The 25,980-nt window shown below is 42.5% G+C and overlaps 1 protein-coding gene across 19 annotated transcripts in view; it reads left to right on the top strand.

Annotated features, from left to right (window-relative positions):
- Positions 1–25,980, top strand: part of MYCBP2 (MYC binding protein 2) — a 304,231-nt gene that overhangs the window by 196,898 nt on the left and 81,353 nt on the right. For 12 of the 19 annotated variants that reach the window (XM_068267882.1, XM_068267870.1, XM_068267869.1 and 9 more), the window contains 13 exons: positions 2–224; positions 866–984; positions 3,750–3,837; positions 4,616–4,665; positions 5,481–5,653; positions 8,512–8,656; positions 9,266–9,478; positions 12,169–12,224; positions 14,310–14,425; positions 15,334–15,431; positions 16,798–16,914; positions 17,615–17,755; positions 23,294–23,368. In XM_068267882.1, the coding sequence (XP_068123983.1) occupies positions 2–224; positions 866–984; positions 3,750–3,837; positions 4,616–4,665; positions 5,481–5,653; positions 8,512–8,656; positions 9,266–9,478; positions 12,169–12,224; positions 14,310–14,425; positions 15,334–15,431; positions 16,798–16,914; positions 17,615–17,755; positions 23,294–23,368 (1,614 nt within the window). The remainder of the gene's footprint in view (position 1; positions 225–865; positions 985–3,749; positions 3,838–4,615; positions 4,666–5,480; positions 5,654–8,511; positions 8,657–9,265; positions 9,479–12,168; positions 12,225–14,309; positions 14,426–15,333; positions 15,432–16,797; positions 16,915–17,614; positions 17,756–23,293; positions 23,369–25,980) is intronic. The other 7 variants (XM_068267884.1, XM_068267883.1, XM_068267879.1 and 4 more) reach the window with 3 other exon arrangements.

The raw sequence follows: 25,980 nt of genomic DNA, 5'->3' as shown, positions 1-25,980 counted from the left end.
GGTATCTTTCCCCGAGTGCGTTAGGTGGATAGCTGTGGAATTTGATCCTCAGTGTGGCACTGCGCAGCCAGAAGATGTTTTGCGTCTTTTGATCCCTGGCCGAAATGCACATATCTCAGGATTTGGACCAAAGCTTCCTGTTCATGAAAGCCTTAACTCCTGGGTTGAGCTTAGGAAATTTTCTGGCTCTTCTGGGTGGCCAACATCTGTCTTAATACTACCAGGTAAGTGTTAGTTTGGTTTGTCTTTTCTCCTTAATATATATTTGGTTCGAAAGCTTAACACCTTTTTTTTTTTTTTTTTTTTTTAAAGATCAAAATTAAAAAGTAATGTGTGTTATGTATCATCCCTCTCCATAACCTGTAGCCTGGCAACGGGTTTGCCAGTCCTCATGCATGTGGGACCCTGCGCAGTAGCCGTGGGTATGCATTTAAGCATACCCACGTATAATTACATATGCCCCCTTACTCACCCTGCCCTGCGTCTACCTCTGTGCCTGCCAGTTCTTGTGTTTCAGAATCCATTATAGCAGTGACTTTTGTAAGGATTCCACTGCATGGAATCCTTAAAATTTCTCATGAGGGTATACATCCTTTTTGGATACCTCATAAGATAAACTCCTTTATCAATTCACATAAGTCAAATGCATTATTTGGCTTTTGGTAAGATGCCTGAAGTGCAGAAATGCCTCACATCTGATAAAGCCTTATTTGTGAATGGAGCCAAATGATTTGCTCTGTAAAGGTTTTAATCTTGCAGTGTTTCCTGAGTCCTATCCAGATTTTTTTTTTTCTTTAGGAAGTAGCGGTAGCGCTTAGCTCATGACAGATATTAAAGTGAGTAACCCCCTTCTTTCTCTTTACAGGCAATGAGGCAATGTTTTCTCTTGAAACTGCATCGGACTATGTAAAAGATGAAAAGGCCAGTTTTTATGGCTTCAAGTGCTTTGCTATTGGATATGAATTTAGCCCAGGAGCTGAAGAAGTAAGTTTCAGTTTCAAACTTCATAGCATCAACTAACAAATGTTAAAATATGTGACTTGAGACCTAATAAACTTATAGGGTACACAAGTCACTCTCTAAACATGCTGCAACATAGCTGTACTTGCTCTGGCCCTTTCGTCCTGTGAGTCCCTTAGGGCCCTTTTCCACAATTGCATTTCTCTTTTCCCACTATCGCAATTTCGCCACTATTTTAGTCTAATCCGTTAGGTATACATGCCATTGTGGTGCATTTGCGATTTAGGCAGGGTGAGAAAGACGGGAAAATACTTTGAATTGTTTGATCGTGAAAAAAATTGCATAGCGACTTGATTGCTATGTGATTTTTCTGCATGCCTATACTTTGTATAGAAGGTTAAAGTGAACCTCCAGACTAAAAATCAACTCAGCAGCACTGAAAAGGTCTGGTGTTTCTTGAACAGTTTCACAGCATCAGAACTTTGTTTCTCTTATAGAAGCCTCATTTTTAGATGCACAGAAGAAAACTGCCCAGGCATTTTTTCCCTAATGCTGTGCAAAGGATGATGGGATTTCTGATGTTGTTGCTCTCGTTTTACTGTTTTGGTGCAAAAAATTTTTTCTTACATTTTGAATTTGACATTTGAAGCCTAGCGCGTGCAGCAGGGAGGGGTTATCAGGACACAGGACAGTTGGAACTGTGTCTCCTGCTCCCTGTCACCTCCTTGCAACCAAAAAGATTGCTGCCCCCATGACAAAGATGGCAGCCCCCATGAATCACAAACATTTGCCTGTTATTTTAAAACAGGTCGAGTAAGAGATTATATTGCCAATCTATTCTAATTAACATAACTAATGTAACTTAATGACAGTATGTTTGTTCAGGCTGAAGCTCCCCTTTAAGGGTACAAAAAATGCAGCAAGCACAAGGATTGTGATCAGAAAAAATTGTTGGAAACTTATCACATTAATGGAAACATCCTTTTGCGGTTTCCATCGGGTCAGTAAATTATCTTGTGTTTTGTGATCTGCCAGCTCTGACTGCAAAACGCTGCTAGTGGAAAAGATCCCTGATGCTCTTTTGGAATATGGTAGAGGTAGACTAATTGAAGCCCAGTTCTAGGATTTTTTTTTTTATGAATTGCTATGCAGATCACATCCCCTAATGCTGGGATGTCAAACCGGTCCTTCGAGGGCCGAGGTCCTCGAACATTTTTGATACAGCTTAAATGAATTGATGGGTCTGAATCAGGAAAGGTGTGGTCCATCAGGTAGAACACATTCCTCTTTCTCAGTCCATCCTAAACACTGGCATGGATCTGGCCCTCCAGGCCTGGAGTTCTCCATCTGTGCCCTAAAATATAGAAAGAACATGTTTAAGTTTATATTTGTTTTTACTTTTGATATATATTTGGCCATAAAGCAGACTGCTTGGCAGCTAATAGATACCAACAGGGATTATAGGAAAATGTATGTCTAGCAGCCAGTAGATGCCATTGACCACACCAATTCATCCTTATAACCCTGCTTGTTGAAGGCTAACATAATGATGTAATCTAAACATATGTAACTTTTTAAAATATTCACAAGCAGTGAAGTTTACAGCTCTATAGTAATGAGGTGAGGTCACACTTTAGGCCAGAAACCCACTAGGAGCGATTTCTAATCGCTAGTGATTTAAAAAAGCTATTGCTAATGCAATACTATGGGGGATTTTTATAAAATCACATCGCTCAAGTGGGATCACACCCATAGCATTACATTAGCAAGAGTTTTCAAATCACAAAACGCTCAGAAAATCGCTCCTGGTGGGTTTCTGGCCTTAGGCAAGCATTTACTAGTTCTTCCTGGTTCCTGATTGAGGTAGAAAAACAAAAAATTGCTTTCCTAAAACAGAAAGAATTTGCGATAATTCAGGTTGGAGTGAGCTCGAGATGTCTCCCAGAGCACCACTGCTGAATATATGCAAATTAACCATTGTACCCTTAGAAGCTAAACACACCTCCAGAACCGCTGGAATGCAATGATGTGTCAGCTTGTTAAATTGTACAGAGCCATAATAATCCAACATGCATACAGACTGTTTCGGATTGTTTGATCCTCATCAGTGCATGGCATGGATTAATTTGGCTCTATGGAGTAGGGCTTGTAAACCGAGAGGTACAGACTAACCAGCAAGCTCATGGTGACCCAGAACTCATTGGACCATTGTAGTCCCTTACACACTCCAATGAGTTCTGGGTCACCATGAGCTTGCTGGTTAGTCTGTACCTCTCGGTTTACAAGGCCTACTCCATAGAGCCAAATTAATCCATGCCATGCACTGATGAGGATCAAACAATCCGAAACAGTCTATATGCATGTTGGATTATTATGGCTCTGTACAATTTAACAAGCTGACACATCATTGCATTCCAGCGGTTCTGGAGGTGTGTTTAGCTTCTAAGGGTACAATGGTTAATTTGCATATATTCAGCAGTGGTGCTCTGGGAGACATCTCGAGCTCACTCCAACCTGAATTATCACAAATTCTTTCTGTTTTAGGAAAGCAATTTTTTGTTTTTCTTAACATCTTAGTAAGGGGGCTTTTAGGACCATTGTAGTCCCTTACACACTCCAATGAGTTCTGGGACACCATGAGCTTGCTGGTTAGTCTGTACCTCCTGATTGAGGTAGGTGACCCTCTACCCGTTGTACAGTAAGCTCATCTATAAGATAAAGACAACTTATTTATATTTAGATCATTTAATAATGCTTGCAATAACTTTTTCTTTTAAATCTGCTTTTAGGGAATTATTCAGCTGGAGAAAGAATTGGCAAACCTTGGAGGAATATGTGCTGCTGCGTTAATGAAGAAAGATTTAGCCCTCCCCATTGGTAGTACATTTTCAGTCTACTTTGTGAAATATATCTCCCTGTTTTAAAGCTAGGCATCCACGCTAGATGACACTCTGCCAAGGCAGCTACTAAGGACCGTTCTGCTCAGAATGTTGCATGCACAGGTGTCTCCTAGTTTCTGTATAGCCATCAGTCCTGAACTGCCACTGAGGGGTCTAGTTCCAATCCCTTCTTGCGACAGTAATCGTGCATGTGCACCATACCTAGTTTAAATGCTCTATTAGTATTTTGTGAGTATTTTTATTGCTACTATCAAAAGAACACAACCATTGTTTCTACATGATGGAGACTTTGGATAAGAATTGCTAATTGGGCTCTCTAGGTACACTTGCAAGAATACTATAAGCAAAGCATGTGTGGTTTGGTAAATTATTTATTTTACCTATAAGTATTTTATATGTAGCCTGCAAGAGAAATCCACACTGAAAAGCAGTTTTCTCATCAGTGTTTAGAGGTCTCGGGGGGGGGGGGGGGGTTCTCTTTGCTTGTATGTGAACTTTTGTGGGAAGAGTATGAAAGCCGCCATTTTTGACCCACTGGCTAGTAATGTTTAAGACTGTGCTTTGTGAATTTCTTCTGACTTCCTGATTGGTTTACCTGTTTCAGGTGAGTCAAAGAAATCCAGCTACAACATAAGCATACCAGCCAAAAAAAATGGCATTACTAAAAGATCAACAATGATTGCCACCATGTTTCTACCGCAACAAATTTACTTTAAAACATGAGGTTTAACCCTTCCATTTTCTTTCTGCAATAGGTAATGAATTAGAAGAAGATCTTGAAATTGTGGAAGAGGCTGCTTTGCAGGTAAAAATGTAAATTAAATCGTGCAAGTATTGTCAGTGCTCTGCTAGCAGCTAATGTTTATTTTACGAACTGGAAGGCAGCACACACCTGTCTGTTTTGGTGACTGTACAGGTTTCCTTTAAAGATTGTGCATAATTTTTTCCCACATGCAAGCACACATGGTGTACAGAAAAATGCAGACAGAAAACTGCCAGACAAGTGTGAATGCTGCCTATCAGTCGAGCAATAAATCCGAACATTCCATTTATTTATTTATTTGTTGATGCCAGGGAATTTCAGATCATTACACCCATTTGAAATGTTTTGTGCCAGTCGTATGTCTCTGTGATCTAGTTCATTGCTATTATTGTTTTAGTTTCCAACACAGGCGGTGTTCTAAAGAAAATACTCCTTACAGTGTCTGCATACAAATCCTGGATGATTATGTTCTTTGTATGTGTTACAACACTGGCACAATACTATTAAAACCAGTACAAGAAAGCTAGAGCGAAATGCATGCAAGATCTGTGCCAAAATGGAGCATTTTTTCAAAGTAACAAGTCAGAAACTTTGGTTTGGAGATTGGCTTTATTATGTCTCCAATTTTTTTCCAGTTTTCTTTGCACTTTGTTGATAACATAAAGGGTGCAGTCTATTTGAGCCATTGCATCTGAACAAACACAACAGATGTGCAAAGATTGAGAACCCCCTTAATTATCTCCATGTACCATTCTTACATGCACTTGCTTGTTCAGGTAATTTTTCAGTTTTTAACACACATATTAAATAAAATGGGTCTGTGTGTAATGTGATGAGATGTCTTTTGTTTTCTTTAGGTGTGCAAAACTCATTGTGGAATTTTAGGAAAAGGCCTTGCTTTGTCCCATTCACCAACCATTCTAGAGGCTCTTGAAGGAAACCTTCCCCTGCAGATTCAGAGTAACGAGCAGTCTTTTCTAGAGGACTTCATCACCTGTGTACCAGGCTCTAGTGGTGGGCGTTTAGCACGGTATGCAATTACTTATCCCTGTCATATTATGATCCTGTAGTACATAATGATGCCAATACATTAAATTCAGCTGCTTAATATTATGTATATTTCCTTTGTGTTGCTAAAACAGCTCTGACCCATCACCTGTGATATCTGGCCCCAGGTTGTTAGGCAGGATATCTCTAGATCAGATGTTTTTCCGGCACATTTTAAAGTTGATCGATTTGGATTAAGATCTAGATATTTTATGGTCTAAGGATACTGCAATTCATCAGACCAGGTCATCTTCCATTGCACCATGGTCGTTTTATAATTCCCACATGTTCATTGTTGGCTTGGCAGGGATCAGCATGGACACTGTTGACTGCTCTGTAACCCTGTATGCAGAAAGTTGTGATGCACAGTGTTCTGAGTAGTGGCTAGCATTAAACAGAACCCGAGGCGGGGTTTTTACATCGCAATCCGCATACAGAGGCTGGGTCTGTCTATAGAGCCCAGCCTCTGTTGCTAGTTTCCTCCAAAGCCCCCCCCCCCCCCCCCCCCTGCGCGCTGTCAGACCCTATAAAACAGCCGCGTGTCGCAACAGGCTGTGTTTATCTCCCTAATGCCTGTCTCGCCGCTCCCCCGCCTCCTGAATCGCTCCGGTCCCCGCCCACGTCCCTTCCCTCGCCGCTGATTGGAGGGAAGGGACGCGGGCGGGACCGGAGCGATTCAGGAGGCGGGGGAGCAGCTGAGACTGACAGTGAGGTAAACACAGCCGCGTAGCGCGGCTGTGTTTTATGGGGTCTGACGGGGCGCGCAGGGGGTCTTTCGAGGAAACGAACTAGCAACAGAGGCTGCGCTCTATAGACAGACCCAGCCTCTGTATGCGGATCGCGATGTAAGAACCCCGCCTCGGGTTCTCTTTAAAGGATAGCTGAAGCGAGAGGGATATGGAGGTTGCCATATTTACTCCCCTCTAATACCTTTAGCCATAGCCCCTGAACAAGCATGCAGCGGATCAGGTGTTTCTGACATTATTGGCAGATATGACAAGATTAGCTGCATGCTTTGTTTCTGGTGTGATTCAGACACCACTGTAGCCAAATAGATCAGCAGGTCTGCTGGGCAACTGGTATTGTTTAAAAGGAAATAAATATGACAGCCTCCATATTGCTCTCACTTCAGTTGTCCTTTAAAGTGAACATGAAAGGAAAAAGTGCTCGCAAGTGTCATTAACCACTTAAAGAGGAACTTTAGTGAAAATAATGTAATGAAAAAAGTGCTTCATTTTTTTCAGTAATTATGTATAAATGATTTAGTCAGTGTTTGCCCATTGTAAAATCTTTTAAATCTCTGATTTACATTCTGACATTTATCACATGGTGACATTCACAGACAGGAAACTACCAGGAGTACCATGGTCCTCAGTTTCTTGTGGGAGGAGTTTCACCACAATATCAGCCATACAGAGCGCCCTGATGATCCCTTTGTGAAAAGGAATAGATTTCTCATGTAAAAGGGGGTATCAGCTACTGATTGGGATGAAGTTCAATTCTTGGTCACGGTTTCTCTTAAAGTCTAACGGGACGAATATATTTGTCGAGTGTAGTTGTGGAGACTGCACCAACAGTTTGTTACTAAATGAGGCACATGGGGTATCCGTTTAACTGTGAAGAGTTGTAGAATACATTTTAGTAGGTTGGGTGCACTTCACATAAAAAAAGGGGTAGGGACATACTTACTCCAACATAAAAAGTAATTTTCAACAATATGATCAAACTTGGGAAAGTCTTAGCAAAACTACAAGAGACATATGTGGTAACATTTTAACCCTAAGTTGTAGAATGGCGTTTAGAGAGTTTTAGGGTTGAGGCCCATATCTTGTGTATTCTTTTTAGTCACAAACTGAATCAAAAGCAATTACATTTTCGCATAATCTGTACCAAAATAAGACTTGTAAAATGAAAACAAAGTGAAAGAATATAAGAGAAAATACATGTATTGTTACCTTAGGAATTTGGCTTTTTAAATATGTATGCCATGAGGGTATAGTACTATTATTTTTGCAAATAAGCTCTCCTAATCATCAACAGTGAGAAATCAAAAAACTAGGGACATAATCTAAATGTTGTAATAACCAGGATGGATGAGCAAATACAATTTGTGGGTTTAACTTATACTTGGCACTGTTTATTGTAAAGCTGTATTGGATGTAAATGGAGAAATTGTGTTTTTTCTATTTTTTTACCTTAATTTCCCTTCAAAAAGCATAGAAAATAAGGTAATAAACAGAAGTATCACACTAAAAGCCTAATTTGTCCTGAAAAAAACAATATATAATTTAGGTGTGATTAGTAGTAATAACGTTATTGACGAATGAATGGAAGCAGTGCTTATAAGTGAAAATTGCTCTCGTCCTGAAGTGGTTAAAGTACTTGCCTCAGGAGGGGAAGCCTCTGGATCCTAAAGAGGTCTCCCTCCCATCCTCCGCAGAGGTAATCCAGCTGTGGGACCCCTGAAAGACCGCTTGTCAGCACTTGATGCCAGTGTGCGATAGTGTCAGCGCTGCTGCACAGGCGTGAGCCATCTGCCCCTGTGCAGTGGACCAGAACCGCTCAGTCTCTAGTTTTAGTTTTTTTCCAGGGTGCTAGTGCTTGGTTGGGCTGGCTGAGGAGGTGGTGGGGGGGGGGACCTCATTAGGATCCAGAGGCTTCCCCCTCCCAAGGCAAGTATCGGGTTTTTTTTTTTTTTGTTGTTGAACACTTTTTGAGCGTTCTGCCATTGTGGAGATGCCATGAACCAGTCATCAAGCCATCACAATTTTGCCCTGGTCAGCCACCCAGATCTTTACAATATTAATTGACCTTTTATTATTATTTTTTTTTGTCTTGTAGGTGGCTTCAACCAGATTCGTATGCTGATCCACAGAAGACGTCTCTAATCCTTAATAAGGATGATATTAGGTGTGGCTGGCCCACTACCATAACTGTGCAAACAAAGGATCAGTATGGGGATGTTGTTCACGTGCCAAACATGAAGGTATTCTATGCAGAGATTAAGTGTCATTTTTAATGTTCACTTTTTTGTTCAGTTCGCAGAGTTAAATACCTGTCCTGATGTCTTCGGGTCACAGGTGGCGCCCTCCTCCTCAACTTTGCCATTTGGGCCATGTTTGCGGAGAATGCCAAAGCTCTTTGGGAACGTCCACATGCGCCGCTGCGGCCCACCCCATCTTCGTAGCTGTTGCTGAACGGGGGGAGGGCCGCAGGTGGGCATTGCCAGAGCCTCAGTGGCAATTTTGAAAATCTCCAAGTTGTGACCAGCTGACTCCACTATATAGATAACCAGAATTGCTCTCCACACTGAGCCCAATATGCTGCTATGGAGAAACATGGTGTGTGTTTCAAACATTCGGTTTACCAGTTTACTGAGCGTAACCTGTTAAGTAGCTGTACGTAGCCATAGTGAAGTCTATGAACCACGTGCTGCTACTCTATCTGACAAGGGGTAATCGTCACAGCTGGTGAGCCATTACTCAAGTCAATGTACGTTCATTACCATAAAGCTATCAAAACTCTCATTGCTGCTGTTAAAGATCCAACCACGCTTCAGAAAATATGGGTTTGTAAAACATTGCTTTAATTCTAGGTGGAGGTGAAAGCAGTTCCTGTTTCTCAGAAAAAGACTTCACTTCAACAAGAGCAGGTGAAAAAAGTTCCTCGTATTCCTGGCAGTCCATCAACCTCGGCATCTGCAGCCTCTGATTTGACCTTTGGAGGTCTCCCTTCACCTAAGCTTGATGCATCCTATGAACCAATGATTGTGAAAGAGGCCCGATACATTGCTATTACTATGATGAAGGTAACCATTTCCATAGTGGCTTGTAACATCTGTTGCTTTGTTTTAACCACTTCAGGACTCAGCCTTTACCCCCCCCCCCCCCCCTTAAGGACCAGCGCTGATTTAGAAGATCTGTGCTAGGTGGCTCTACAGCCCCCAGCACAGATCAAACAGATCAAACCAGATCGCCGCCCTTTTTTCCCCACGGGGGTCTGATCGCGCCTGCATGCGTGTGGGTGGCGGGGGGCACCTCAAAGCCCCCTCCACCGCAGGATTCCCCCTCTCCCTCTTCTCCCTCCCTGCCCCGGAGATCGGAGGCTGAACAGGAACGGATCTGTCCTGTGCAGCCTCTAACAGGCTCCTGCCTGTCATGTGACAGCGATCCCCGGCCGGGGATCGCTGATCTAGTACAACGCTGCTACTGTTAGCAGCGTTGTAAGAATGTAAACAAAGCGAATTATTTCCGCTTGTGTTTACGTTTAGCCTGCGAGCCGCGATCGGCGGCTTGCAGGCTTTTCACGGAGCCCCCCGCCGTGAATTGACAGGATGTTTCCTGATTAATTAGCCTGCAGCCGGCGACGCAGATGTGCATCGCTGGTCCTACAGCTACCACTTTGCCGACGCGCGTTATGAGTGCGCGGTCGGCAAATGATTAATGATGCCTTTCAGAGTACAGGCTGAATACCTAGTAATACACAATTGTGGTGCTGTGTAAGGTCACCCACCATCCTTTTTATTCTATAGATTTTCTTTTTCATGGCTTAAAGGACACCTGAAGTGAAAATAAACGAATGCAATAAACAATTGTATCCATCTTCCTTCTCCTAAAAATGACCTTTTAAGATATTCCACAGTTTTATTTTGTTTAAATCTACTTTTTAAGTTTAACTGTTTTATTTTTGCTCAATGGCACATTCATTGAAGTATGCCAGAGCTAAAATCTATGAACTGTTGACCGTTTTTATCACGTTCCTGCTCTCAGAAGCCATTTTCTGCTAGGAAAGTGTTTTATAGTTGGAATTTCTTATCAGCGAGGGTCACACTGTAGTCACTTCCTGTCTGAGTCAGGACTTAGTCAGCCACTTACATGCCTGATATTTAACTCTGAGACAGAGAGAAAAAAAGGAACGCAGCATAGTTATTAGTGTGCTAGGCACACTGCATACACTTCTATCTCATCATGTCACATGTCATCTCTGGTATCCTTTGAAAGAATGTTTCTCAGAAAAGCTTTTTTGAAAGCTGCATGTTAGTCGGTCGAAAACTGATTGCTTTTCAAAATATATACTGCATTTGTCCAGTCTTCCTGTTACCTGAAATGAGGAATATGTCCTCTAACATGAAAGGAGCTGAGTTATATTTTTTTTTTATCCAAGTCATGAAGCTGTCTATTCATTTTATAATAGTAAATAATATAGGAAACTGCTGCGCTCCTCCTTAGGAACCCGATCACTCCTGTATGTTGCAAAAGAGAAGGCAACGCCTCTTCCTCCACAAGCAGCAAGCCCAGGAACCATCTCTAAACTACTTCCACATCTGCTGGATCTTGTACTTCCACTTTCATGTGCGGAAGACATATGGCCACGTATCCAGTTCTGACCTGCCCTGTTTTTCAGCCCTTGCTGGCAGCCAAATTTGCTGAGGGCAAGATACCAAGACTTGCATTACACTAAGCAGCCTAATTTATAGCCAGAGAAACTGCATGAATGAGAGAGATGGTGATTAGGGACACAAATAATTACACATTGATTCTGGACTATCCAATTTTATGCAGCTTGAAAATGGATCGATTGATTCCCATCAAGGTGGAATTTGTTTGGTCCATTTTCAAGCTGTATTATTGAACATGCAGAATTTTCATAATCCTGCATCACCTCATAAATATTTGCATTTCATTAGTCATTAAAGGGAAGGTCCAAGCAAAAAAAAAAAAAATGAGTTTCACTTACCTGGGGCTTCTACCAGCCCCATGTAGCCATCCTGTGCCCTCGTAGTCAATCACTGCTGCTCCAGTCCCCCGCTGGCAGCTTTCTGACCTCGGAGGTCAGGGCCAAATTGCGTACATTTTTACACATTCCCGCTAGTGCAGGGACATTAACACATACATTTTTACCCGTTAGTGGTGCAACGCGTAAATTTTTGTTCCTGCACTAGCTGGAATGCGTAAAAATGTATGCAATTTGGCCCTGACCTCCGAGGTCAGAAAACTGCCAGCGGGGGACTGGAGCAGCAGTGAGTGACTACGAGGGCACAGGATGGCTGCATGGGGCTGGTAGAAGCCACAGGTAAGTGAAACTCATTTTTTTTTTTTTGCTTGGACCTTCCCTTTAAGAGGGCTCCCATTTAGTTTGCAGATGATAAGCTATTGACAGCTGGGTGCTCACCAAAATTAGCTGGGTGGAGCACCCGGCTAAAAGAGCCTGGGGAGAACACTGTTATATTTCACCTAATTCCATGGAAAATTTGGATGCTTTTGGAGAAAGTGAGGTGGTGCCAGTTGCTTTGGCCATATTTGTATACATTGTGTTATTGTATTACTGATCTTTGGCTCTCTCGTTTTGGCACTTCATCCTCACCTGTTGTTTTTCACAAATAACCAATTTTGAAGGTATAAAATTTCTTAAAATGTTTTCCGTCAGATCTGCTCACTCAATAAGAACCCATATATTGTTCAGTTGCTCAAAAATGTCATGTTTTTTTTCCTTTTGTAGGTGTATGAAAGTTACTCATTTGAGGAACTTCGCTATGCCTCTCCAATGCCCAAAAGGTAAGCATTTGGCCCTTGCCTCTATTAAGAATTTTCATTAAAATGATTTCATATAAAATGAACTTGACAGAAACCTGCCCAATATAACCTGAACAAATTTTAAGCTGCATAATCCAGGTTAGTGTCATGGGAAAATTTTCATCAGAGATTCAGAGACTATAGAAGATTTAAGTGTGATTTAGAGTAAAGTGAGATTAGCTCCTGAGATGCATTATAGGTTAATGAAACCGCGCACCCCATTTAAGGACTAATAGGAATGCTTGAAAGTTCATAAGAGGACACTTGAGGACTTTCTTAAAGTGAACCCAAGGTGAGAGTTATATGGTGGCTGCCATATTTGTTTCCCTTTAAACAATACCAGTTGCCTGGCAGCCCTGCTGATCTATTTGGCTGCAGAAGTGTCTGAAGTACACCCAAAACAAGCATGCAGGTAATCATGTCAGATATTGTCAGAAACACATGATCTGCATATGCTTGTTCAAGGTTTATGGCTGAAAGTATTAGAGGCAGAGGATCAGCAAGACAGCCAGGCTACTGGTATTGCTTAAAAGGGACTCAGAACTGAATTAATGGAAACGTTTTATACATATGTACATACCTGGGGCTTCCTCCAGCACCATACACACTTCCGTCAGTCGGGGGCCAGTCTAACCAGAGAAGTGCACTATTTGTGTATCTCTCCAGCAAGCGCTGGAGAGCTACGTAGAGGGCACACTTCGCTGGCGTAGACTGGCCCCAACTGAAGGAAGCGTGGGGACCCGGGTATCGGAGCTGTGAGCAGAGGGTGGCAGCGGCGTGGGAGCGATCAGAGCGTATGGAGCTGGAGGAAGCCCCCGGTATGTATAAAGTGTTTACTTTAGTTCAGCTCTGAGTCCCTTTTAAAAGGATATAAGTATGTCAGCCTCCGTATAACACTTGCCTTGGGTTCACTATGGAGGCTGCCATATTGGTTTCCTTTTGGTGTCTTGATTTTTCGTTCATTAGTAGTGTCTGATCACACACATGAAACAAGCATTTAGCAAATGCAGTCAAACATCTGATCTGTCTGTCATTAAGGTACATTAGTTATGTTAATTAACCTCCCTGGCGGTAAGCCCGTGCTGAGCACGGGCTATGCCGCCGGGAGGCACCGCTCAGGCCCCGCTGGGCCGATTTGCATATTTTTTTTTTTTGCTGCACGCAGCTAGCACTTTGCTAGCTGCGTGCAGTGCCCGCTACCCGCCGATCCGCCGCTATACGCGTCGCCGCAGCCGCCCCCCCAGACCCGGTGCGCTGCCTGGCCAATCAGTGCCAGGCAGCGCCGTGGGGTGGATCGGAGTCCCCTTTGACGTCATGACGTCGGTGACGTCATCCCGCCATGGCGACGGGGGAAGCCCCCCGGCGGCGATCGGAGGGGCTGGGGGGATGCCGCTGAGCAGCGGCTATCATGTAGCGAGACCTCGTCTCGCTACATGAAAAAAAAAAAAATAAAAAAAAAACGTATTTGCTGCCCCCTGGCGGATTTTGCCAAACCGCCAGGAGGGTTAAAATAGGTAATATCTCTTACCCACCCTGTTTTAAAAGAACAGGCAAATGTTTGTGATTTCATGGGGCAGCCATCTTTTTCATGGGGGCAGCCATCTTTTTCATGGGGGCAGCCATCTTTTTCATGGGGGCAATGGTTGAAAGGAGGTGACGGAGCATGAGACACAGTTCCAACTGTCCTGTGTCCTGATCACCCCTCCCAGCTGTGCGTGCTAGGCTTCAAATCTTAAATTCAAAATAATAAAAACAAAAAAAACAAATTTGCTCCAAAACAGCAGAACATCAGAAATCCCATCATGCTTTGCACTGCATCAGAGGAAAAATGCCCGGGCAGTTTTCTTCTGTGCAGCTAAAAATTAGGTTTGGGTAAGAAAACCAAAATTCTGATGCTGTGAAACTGTTAAATAAAAACCAAGCCTTTTCAGTGCTGCTGAGTAGATTTTTAGTCTGGAGGTTCACTTTAAAGCACAACTGACCTGAAAAGGATATTGAGGCTGCCATATTAATTTCCTTTTAAAGTCTGGACATGACCTTTTTTTTTTTTTTTTTTTTTTTAAACAGACCAAGTGAGAACATGCTGATTAGAGTCAACAATGATGGTACCTATTGTGCAAATTGGACCCCCGGAGCTGTTGGCCTGTACACCATTCATGTCACCATAGATGGAATTGAGATTGGTATGGGTTCTTGTTTTTATAATCTTGGTTGAGTAGTTCTTGCTTAAATCAACTGCTGTCCATAACTACCAAAAATATGCCCTTTACCCAACCTCCAAGTATATTTAAAGCTCTTTTAATGAGTCATCAAACAGCAGTGACAGACGCTGTTTCGGGCTGACCAGCCCTTTTTTAAACACTTCGTCAGCCCGAAACAGCGTCTGTCACTGCTGTTTGATGGTGCCGACCCATTCATCCTTTTACTGTATTGATCCTAAGAGACACTGGGACGGAGTCGTGGCACACCGGTTTGTGCTTTGGTGCTCCTCACTTAACTTTTTTGCATGCCCTTTACCCAACCTGTCTGGGACACTTGTGTGTCCGTGTAACCACAATGGTTGATTTGCTATAATCATTTTTGTAAGAGCAGTCCTGATAAAGGTGTGATGGGAATATTGGCTTATTCTCCACAAAAATACATAAAAAAACCCTTTTATTTTAGTTTTGGATAATGTGGTTAAGGTATTAGGATCTCTAAGGGTCCATTCACACTTGAGCGGGAATCGCGCGATTCCCGCTCACCGCAAACCGCTAGCGGTTTCTAAAAACCACTAGCCCTGGTTTGCTATGGCAGTGTTCTCACTGCCGCAATAGCGAACATTTTGCGGTTAGCGTTAACTGCAAACGTGTTACATGCAGCATTTTGGCGGCGATTCCTGAGCGATTGCGATTAGCATATTTAGAACCGCTAATCGCAATCACTTCCGCAAAATGTGTTGTAGAGTGAGGAAGAGTGTAAGGACTGCTGCCGCCAAATTCACATTGTTGTATCTCACTTCCTGTCTCTGAAACTGTTACTTTTAACATTAGTCATAAGGCTTCATGGAGGCTCATGTTTTTTATTGTATTTATTTTTATGGAATGTATAGATGCTGGCTTAGAAGTGAAAGTAAAAGATCCTCCAAAGGGCATGATACCACCTGGAACTCAGCTAGTAAAGACAAAAACAGAACCTCAACCAAATAAGGTTAGTCTATCAATGTAAGGAAATGAATGAATTTGCATTTTGATTGTTTTGACATTTTAAACTGGGCCTGTATGTACTTTGCGTGGTGGTTGGAAGGTAATTGCTTTTCCTTTCTGAGAGAGGTCAACAGCTTGTGTTGGTGGCTCAAGGATAATAGGAGAAAGACAGGTTTTTGTTCAAAATTATGTTATTTAGTGGGTTTAATCCAGACTCCGAAAGCTTCCCAATTAAAAGTTGAAGGCAAAGCTCATAAATGGGGGGAAAAAAACAATAATATGCACTTTAAAAAACTAAGCCCCATAGAAACCTAATCAGAGAAGATCCCCTTTAGGCTTCTTTTTACACTGCAAATCGCATTTCTGATTTCGGAAGTCACTGCATGCTAGGAACACAAGAAGAAAAACACAGCATGCAGGACTTTTTTTTTTTTTTTTTTTTTTTTTATTGCATCAAAAATCAAATCCGCATGTAAAATCACATCAAAAATGGAAATCTGAGTCACATATAGTGTAAAAGAGCCCTTAAGCTTAAACTGTGAAGAGATGAGATCAAGCTCAATTTAAACTGATAAACAGTAGCAAGAGATGGCCTTAGAAAAATATAGTATATGACTTTTTCACCCAAAAAAGTGTTATGTCTTGATGGAATCTCTAGAGAGAATATGGAGGTTTGTGTAGCCCAATCATTAGCAGAATTAAAGTAAATCGGAGGTGGCTAAAAAAAAAAAAGTTACCCAAGAAGTAACCCCCCCCCATCCCCAAAGCCACGCGCTGGGACCCTCTAAGTTTGCAGCTGTACTGTGACTGTGAGTATGGTTGTGCACAAAGCCATGTATGAACTGTGCTTGTACACAGTGAGGAACATGGTCACAGGAACATATCCGACAATCTCTTGATGGAAATGTTTAGAGGGTCCCTGCCTGGCAACAGTGGAGTTGAGGTGGACACTGGATGCCTCTAGAATATCCAGAGGCATCCCTCTACCCTAGGTATGGCTCTAAGGTTTTTTTTTTTTTTTCCCAACTCGGGTTAACTTTTTAAGTATGCAAATAATGGACTGCAGTACGTTTTCTAATTATAGTTTAAAAACAAAAAATCTTGTTTAACAAGTAGGAATCGATGCCGGCTATACTTGCTCTCTGATATGTTATTTGAAAGTGCTCTCCTGGCATTCTGTGTTGAGTGTGTGTCTTCCATCGGACTTGAAAAATCTTTTTGTTCTGGGAAACTAGCAACAACCTGTCACCGTTTTCTTACCCTTACCACCGGTGTGTCTGATCTTTTAGCAGTCTTTTTTTTTTTTTTTGTGTTGTGCTCTTTCTCTTATGTTAGGTTTTCTCTCTTTTCTGTCTACCTCTGCTTTATAGGTTCGCAAATTTGTGGCCAAGGACAGTGCAGGGCTTCGTATTCGTAGCCACCCCTCTCTTCAGAGTGAGCAGATAGGCATAGTGAAAGTCAATGGAACCATCGCTTTTGTTGATGAGGTAATTCCTTAGACAACGTTGTAAAGGAAGACCTTAACTATACTTGCCTTACTAACAACATTTTATATTGAGAAGAAACTTTTAACATGTACTCGGCAGGCAGCAGTATATGTAATACTGTATCTTTACTGTTGTGTTTTAATGTTTTAACATGGTAAGGAGCATAGTGATAATTTTAAATCAGTACTCAGCTCTCCCTATATTTTTTTTCAAAATGTGTCCTAATTGCTATTTAATACTGCATTGTTCCTAACACTGTTTAATAGCCACTAGCTAGTGATATAGAGTAGCATGTATCATTTCCCTTTTGCAATGTTTAGCTTAAACTGTATTGCTCTCTATTGATATTTTGGGAAGTAGCAACCAGTTGACAGGTTCCGCTAAAAGAACATTATTGTGCAGTACTTTATTTTTCAAATGCTTCAGCTTATTTGTTCCTGTGTGTCGGGTGTTCACATTTCCTGCATTATTCCTTGGTGATTGGCACTGCAAATTTTGCTTTTCTGCTTGTCTACAGTCACACGAGCAATCCTCCTTCCTTACACTTAGTGTCCACACCTCTTCACATTCACTTCTTGCACTACTGCTACCCGTTATAAGCTCACTCCTGCCAGCAGCCCTCTGGACATGCCATGCCTTGCCGGCAGTGAAGGTGTTACAGGAGAGCTTGGCTCGCTATTGTTGCTTGTTTCCCATTTAGATCCACAATGATGATGGTGTGTGGCTGAGACTGAATGATGAGACAATAAAGAAGTATGTTCCTAACATGAATGGTTACAGTGAAGCTTGGTGCCTGTCATTTAATCAGCATCTTGGCAAGAGTCTACTGGCCCCTGTTGATGTAAGTAAACACAAAAATTGCATTTGTTATGTACTATGCCTCACATTGCAGGTCTGTATTCCATGTATGACACTGTATATTGAAAGAAGTACTCAACCTTTTTCTGCTTTGAACTGTAAATAAGAGGATAAGATTTGGTTTTCTGCCATGCTAAATCTGGTTGGTTGCAAGGACATTGCTGTGAACTTTGATTAAACATCTCTTGACATTTTGTATATTCCAAAAGTTGATTTGTTTGTTTGGCTTCCTATATGAGTAGTTGTTCCTTCAAGAGTTTTCCTGTAGTAGACGCTGCAAGTCTAGTGTGACCCTTCTCTGGCCTGCTGGCAAAGAGGGGGATAATAATTTTCAGTTTCAACATCGTTTGGGTCAGGAACATTGTCCTTTTACCTAAAGATTAGGTCGGAAATAAATAAATGTGTAACTTAGCCCAATAACTGTACATCAGACTCCATGATCGGGAAAACCTTTAAAAAAAAGTGTACTGTTAATATAAACGGCTTGGGACCAATTTTTTTGATTTTTTGATTTATTTTTAATTTTTTTGCATTTATAAAACCTTAGAAACAAATCGGAAGTATTGTCTTGAGGATATGGTGCTGTCCTATTAAAATGAGTGTAACACACTTCTTAAAACTTGTCAGAGTAGAAGCAGAAATGCTTAAATGTCTTTACGTGGTATATGTAAATGGTTGCTATACAATGAAAATCAGAATTATGCAGGGTTGGCCCTAACTTGTTTCCCTTGAAAATAAGAACCCACCTAAAAAATAAGCCCTAGCGTGATTTTTCAGGATATTAGGAATAGAAGCCCTACTAGTGTGTTTATGTACATATTACACTAGTTAATTTTCTTCATGTGGTTATGATTTCCACTTACTATGTTTATCTAGGATTGTGTAAGTGTGTTAAATTTAAGGGAGAAGTCCTTTATAATTTGGTCTCGATCCATACTATGTACATTCCTGGTTTAACATATGGGATGGGCAATGTGATGCCGAGAATTGAGTTGATTCTGTTCACCCGCAACTGGCCCTGGAAATTCCTCCAGTCAGGGCCAGGCATCGGTCTGGCCAGGCGCACTCTCCTGTCTCGCTCCAGGCGTTGGGAGCGTGCGAGGCCGGGCCGCACAAGCTCCGTTGGTCCCGGACCGGAGGCCAATTGCAGGCAGATGGGGAGTCGGAAGAGGATGACGTAGGAGCTGGAGGAAGCCCCTGGTACGTATATTACATTACTGTGGCCCCATCTCAGGATCCCTTTATATATGCAGAGATGGGAGGGGGGTAGAGCTGTAAAATATTAGCGCTAGGTTCCATGACTCTATATAGCTTTACACACTGGGTTTTCCATTCTATAATTTAGCTTTTCCTTATAGATTGTGTTTCTAATGTTTGCATAAAGTGTAGTGCTCTAAAGAAGGATCTCACAACTCAATACATTCACACCTTGGAGTTCAATCTCCCAAAATGAATGATCAGGATGGAACACCTGTACTCACAATGCACAGTCATGCAAAATGATCAAAATTGATAATTTCAACTGTCGGTGCACATAGCACATGCGTTCGATTGAAATAGATCAGATTTCCCTGGCGCTTGATATTTATCGTATACAGCGGGGGATAGAAAGGGCTAAGCACAGGTTTGAGGTCGGTTAGGCTTTGGTGGGGGATTTGGGTTAGGATTCTGCATTGGTTAGGGGGCTCAGATAGGGTTAGGCATTTGTTGGGGGGCTCAGATAGGGTTGGACATTTGTGGTGGGGGTCGGTTAGACTTTTAGGCACCGGTGGTGGGGAGGGTTGATTAGGGTTAGATATTGTTTGGGGGTTGCATAGGGTTAAGCATCTGTGTGTGGGGCAGGGCGGTTAGGGGTATGCATCATTGGTGGGAAGTTGGTTAGGCATTGGTAGAGGAAGGGCTTGTGTGAGACTACGGTTAGGTTTTAGCGATGGTAAAACTTACCAATATTTTACTATTGGAATTACCACTGCCCAATACTAGAATAGCAGTAATTTTACCAAAATTCTACTAGCAGCTATTTCTGGCGCACATGTTGCATATACTCATACCACAAGACATGCTGTGCTACAGTGACAAGGATTGCAAGTGAACTGTAACTTTACAGATGACAGACTTGTGTAGCAAACATCAGGTTTTGTTAAATTACTATAACTTCAGTGGACCATGGAAATAGCATAGATTATAATAACCTGCTTATAACATAAGGCAGGGGTGCCCACACTTTTTCGGCTCGCGAGCTACTTAAAAATTCTCCGAGGCCAGGAGATCTACTAACGTTCCAGATACCCTTTTTCAAAACCTGAACGGAAGGTCTGAATTTGCTGCATTTTCCCGGACCGCACATGGATATGGATAGACGGAGGGCTAGTGCCAGGCAATAGAAAAACTGATCCCCCTCTACACAGGCAGATTTGGACACAGAAATGGATCTGTTTCTGCCAGGGCGGCAGCGGGGAGCGGGGGTCGTCCCCCCCGTCCCCCCCCCCCCCCCCCCCTGCCCTCCTCAACTGGGTCCCCTGTCCCCGCTACCCCTCCAGCTATTTGCGCAGATTGTTAAAATATAATGTCCGTAACAAGCAGGGAAGATTACCTTCTCTCCACTTCCTCCGCTTGCCGTGTCACTTCCTGCAATGCCACCCTCCAAAGTATAGAGGGTGACATTGCAGGAAGTCTAGCAGCGAGCGGTGGAAGTGGAGAGAAGGTAATCCTCCCCGCTCACTGCAGACATATTTTAACAATTTGCGCAAATAGGTGAAGGGGGAGATAGACCCCCCTGTCCGCTGCCACCCCCATCCTGGCTGCATCCCCCTTCACTTTGAGCCCCCCCAGGGATAAGTTTCCACGGACAGGAAACATATGCTCCAAATACATTTACAAACATAAAGGGGGGGGGGGGGGCGTAGGAAATGCCAAACTGGATCCATTAAATCGATCCGATCTGTCACAGTCCTAGTGTGGACCTACTGTAACTCAGTTGTACAGTAGCCCAAGAAAGGCTTTTTACACTTTGTCGATATAAAAGAATGGAATATATACCATAAGGCTACATTTTTGTTTAGAGGCAATATATATATAGCTGACCCAGCCACATGCACACTTTGCTACTGGTTTGTTGAGTGCTAAGATGGTGCTGTGTGCTACAGCTTCAACTTGTTTGCTTCAAGGCATCCTGCGAGTTTGGAAGGTCCTGGAGGGTGCAGGGTCCGTTTTGTGTAGGGGATCACATTTTGGTGCCTACTGTTGTAAATTCATTTATTTGACATTGATTCACCACCTGTCAGCTGCTCCCTTGCCCTACCTGGGTACTTGCCAGCACTCGGTACTGGTGGTGATGAGGTTTAGTAACACTACTGCATGTCATGCACTGACATGCATGATGTTACAAACAGCCATTTTGCTGCATTTAATTTGCACCCAAATGGCACTTGTAGCCGTAGCCTGCTGAACTGCCTGAGCATACAGTTCAGCCTCCTGTGTGAAAGAGGCCTTACTGATAGGTTTACGTTAATTACCCAAGACTGTCAAGCTAAGTACTGCGAGATATAGAGAGATATTTAACCTAAAGAATTTAGAGTACAAAATATCTGCATTGTGGACAATTCCGCAGAATTAGAATGTCCACAAGAGTTTAAAAAACAAACACCCATCTGTGAATGTGGCTATGAGCGGTAGCTGCTTTTAGAGTTGAGTAGGCCTCATGAATCAGCCATGTTCAGAAGTACAGCAGCTTTTCTGCAAGGATAAGATTGTATTTGTTGTCCACTGTAACCCTCCAGCTACTACCAACCTTGTTGTCTGGATTAAAGCAGACCTGAACTCAGCACTTTCTCTCTCTGCGCTAAAAGATAAGCAACAGCATAATAACCTTTAAAGAAAAAAGTTTTTGTTACAGCTCACACAAATCCTGCAATAAATCTGCGGTGTATCTACTTCCTGCTTTCATGGAAGCAGACATATTGTTAACATCCTGTGTTTACCAATTAGCTCTCTGCTGTGGCAGTCAACTGACACGGGAGAAATGAAATTACAGTGGTGATTAGTCACAGATGAGGGGGATTAAACAGGCTAAACTCTCTAAATACATACAGGGCGCATTTCTATAGGTTTTCCTTCTGTCCTGTGCAAGAAAATTTGAAAAGTAAGATTGCAAAACTTATTTACTTGTATTCTGTAATGCTGATATTGTTTACCATAATTTAACCACTTCAGTACCAGCAGTCTCTGCCTCCTTAAGGACCAGAGTTCGCTGGTACCAGACACCACCAAATACCGACGAATCGCCGCACATGAAATCAGCTCCTGACCGGCTCACAGAGCTTTGCCGTCATAGAGACGGCAGGGCGAGTGAGCTGCAGCGGGGAGACAGCCTTGAGAACGTGCGGTGATGTGAAATCTACGCCCTGGCAGGAATAACGGGATCAAAACAGGGCATTCATTTCAATCACCGACATCTGGAAGCGGTTAAACAATAAATGTTGGGGGGAAAAAGGGTAGTATTGCACATGCATAATTTTAGCCCTATTTTCACATGTAAATTTAATGATGGAGCCCACTTATACAGATTCAGCTAACACGAGTTACGGATCACGTCTCTGTAGGGTGCCAAGGGTGCAATTGTTTTCTCTAAAGAGTAAATCACTGTGTATGCAGAAAGACTCCGGCACCATGCATTATCCTGTCTGCTCAAAGTACCGGTTTTACAATTACTCGACTGCTGTTTTTAATATGTAATTAGAACAAAATTACGTTTTGTGTAATTTTAGACGAATGTCCTTTTAAAGTTATGCAAAATCAGCTCAATTCTCACTATTGAAATGGGAAAAAAAGGCTCTGGTTCTCAAGGGCATAGTTCCCCAACCCTGTCCTCAAGGACCACCAACAGTGCATGTTTTGTGGAAATCCAGAAGTCGTTAATTGGCTCTACTGAGACACTGATTCACAGGTTAGGTAATGTTAGTAGTTTCCTGCAAAACATGTACTGTTGGTGGGCCTTGAGGACAGAGTTAAGGAACTCTGCTCAAGGGTCCAGAGCCTTCTAGTCCCAGAAGGGTTAAAGTTTATAGCCTTTCGGTCTCCTATTTGTCTTGTACGTATTTTTCATTGCTTATACAACATTGATGTCATGTTAACAGATAACCAAATTATCTCACAGTAGGAAAATGCCTTCCACTTTGTATGCAAGTTTGATAAGTTGAAAGGCTTGTTCTATGTTCTGTGTTTTGCTATAATTTATTACCATCTTACACATATGAATTCTACAATGTAAAACCTTATTTTACACTTTTGAGTTGAATATCTTGTTCTGTCTTAGTTTGTAAATGGCATGACACACTACATCTGGGCAAGCTGGTCTAAAGTGGGTTTTATACTTCTATTATTCACGTTGGTGATGTGTGTACCTCCTAGACGGTGCTCTGTCTGTCTTACTGTTCTTTCTACTCTAATGGTATTTGATGCACCTTGCTACTCTTTCCCCGTTTTCTCTGTTGATATCTCTCTCTCAAACTCTGTTGCTCAGAATATCTTTTATGCTAGCCAAGGAGCCAGGGAATTGGAGTTTTTACCTTGGACTACTAAAGTATTTTATTCACAGGTGAGTTATAATGTACCTGTCTTCATCAGTCTTTACCTTTATGTCCTTTGTCGTCTATTTGCTGAATATACAGCACTTAGTGTTTAATCATGCTTTTTTTAGCGTTCTTTTGAAGTATTTCCTTGTGTACCACTTAAGAAGGCACATGAGAACATGTTGAAGCATATGTACATACGTACAGTTATCCAAAATAGATGGCTTCCACCTCCTGAATGGCCTCCGTAGCCCAGGACCTGCTCCCAGCTTGTTCACCTCCGCAGGCAATGGAGACAGTGTGGTATGAAAAGCTGCCTTCATTTGTTTGCATCTACTGACACTTCTCTTGCCAATTGGTGGCACTGTTGAGTAGAAAGCAGGTAGTCTCCATGATAAACCCAATTTTTCTCCTCAATGCAACTGAAAGCGCCCCCCCCCCCCCCAATCCACTAGATTTCCTTGCATGGGTTAGAAATTTGGTATCAAAAAATGTTGCTTACATTCATCACCAGCTGTGGAGTGGTCTGGCAGAAAGTTGTGACTTTCCACAAGTGGTGTGTATGTGCTGGTTTTTTTTCTCTCCTGTGCACCCCCAGCATCCCTTTAGATGTGCATACATGCTAACTAGGGGGAGCACTTCTGTGTACTAGTATATAGATATGCACATATCTATATTTTGTCTCCTTTTCCTGCTCTGTTCTTCAAAAGTCCAGCCCACCAGTGCATTGGAACAAATGGGGTGAGAAGCGGGGCTGTGTGTAGCTCTCTGTATTGGCTGTCTGCTACGTCTGTCAACTTCCCTGAATGGAGATAAATACTTTAATCTTTGTAAATTGACATTTACTGACATATTGAGGTATTTGCCTCACTAGTCGGTAATTTACCTCTCTATTCTGTAATTTTACATTTCAGTACAGTAATCAGTTTAGTGAATTGGCAAGATGATCAGTAAAATTAGCTTTTTTTTTTTTGCATTGGCGAATGTGGTAATGCTTAGTGAATTGAAGCAATAGTGTGGAAGGTTGAAAAAGGAAAAACATTTTTTCCAGTCACTTAGCTTCTTATACATGCAAATAGATTTTTTTTTGCATCTCATGGCCCATCCCTTGTTGATGCAGGACTATGCAAATATATGTAGTTAGGAAATAATGGACCGGTTATATCCTGGATGGTTTTCTACGCTCACGGGAAAAGACTGGCTAGTGCCCTCTCCAAGGCAACCTTGTATGGGTGATGATGGGATAAGGGAAGTAACATATTTTTTGGACTAGAAGACTCGCCTATATTTAGAGGACAAAAATCAGGGGAAAAAAATAATAAACCTGTGTTTGTCTATGGTGCAGGGGATGTCTTATAGACTTTTTCACCCCAACACTGTCTATCTACACTGCCCAACTACCCTATACTAGCTGTTAAATCCGAAGTCTTGTGTGATTTTGGCCAATCGGGTGGCCACATTGCAGCATTGATCTGACAGATTTGATCATTATGATTGAATCTGCTGGATATTGATGGTACAAATTGAGTTATGTATAGGAACCTCTAGTGACAAGACTGGATACTCTTTAAACCTCTGTGGAGGATGTTTGGGGATATAAAAATGCTAAATATATCTTAACCTGCTTTCATTATGTCGCTACCATACTTTGTGGTGGCTGCAGGCAGATGGTAGGGGACAAAGCAAGGTGGGAAACTGCTTCAAGGTGATCTGCGGTGCAGACAGACTGGCGAATCGGGAGGTAGCATGGTGGTGGCAGTGGCTGTAGGCAGCCATGATTAATGCAGAGGGGTTAGCAACAGCATCAGAAATAATTTGGCGATGACAGCTTTTGCTCTGCACAACAGCTGTGCCCGGGTCCAAGGTTGCGTGGAAGGAAGCTTGTGCCAACAGCTGTCTCAGTCCCTCGGCAGAGGCGGGGGCTTGTAAGCAGCTTTGGCTTGGTCCATTGGCAGCGGCGGTGAGCAGCATTTGAGGTGGAAGGCTGGTATGCTGGACTCTGAGAGAGTGCTGGTGCACTTGAAGCCTGAATGCTGCTCACCAACCAAATCTGGTGATACCAGTACCGATCGGTAAGGAAGCCAGGAGGAGGCCTTGCAGATAATTTGGCCAGGTAACCTTTTTAACTGGTGCCGATGGTCCTGGGGGCTGGACCACGGCACTGTCATTGTAGAAGTGTCTAATCGGATATCAGTGAGCGTTCTTTACTGAACAACTCCCACTGGCATCTGATAGGTTACTGCTACTGACCACTAGCCCCAATGACTGCCATGGTCCCACCCCTGAAACAATTGGCACCAGTTAAAAAGGATCACAGTTAAAGCAGAGCAGTGGGCGGTCACGATTGGGAGCCCAGGTGGCAGCAGACCACTACTGCAGGTACTTGTGGCGTACAGAGACTTTTTTTGCTTGATTTTCGGGGGAGAAAAAGTTATTTCTAAAAGTACAGTAATTTGAACCACTTTCTCGCCAATAAAACGACACGGTCTTGTCAGTGGAAATTGAGCTAGAGGAGTCAGTCAGCCAAGTATTATAAGTAAAAAATGTTTGCAAAAAAAATATTCATGCAACACACAAAGCTTTGTGCTTTTCTAATTGATGCAGATTTCCTTTCTATGCATTTACGATGGGAGGTTGA

Source organism: Hyperolius riggenbachi, chromosome 2 (assembly GCF_040937935.1).
Source record: "Hyperolius riggenbachi isolate aHypRig1 chromosome 2, aHypRig1.pri, whole genome shotgun sequence".
In the NCBI taxonomy this organism is placed as follows: Eukaryota; Metazoa; Chordata; class Amphibia; order Anura; family Hyperoliidae; genus Hyperolius; species Hyperolius riggenbachi.
Note: the sequence above shows the minus strand (reverse complement) of the source record. Positions and strands in the feature narration are given on the sequence as shown.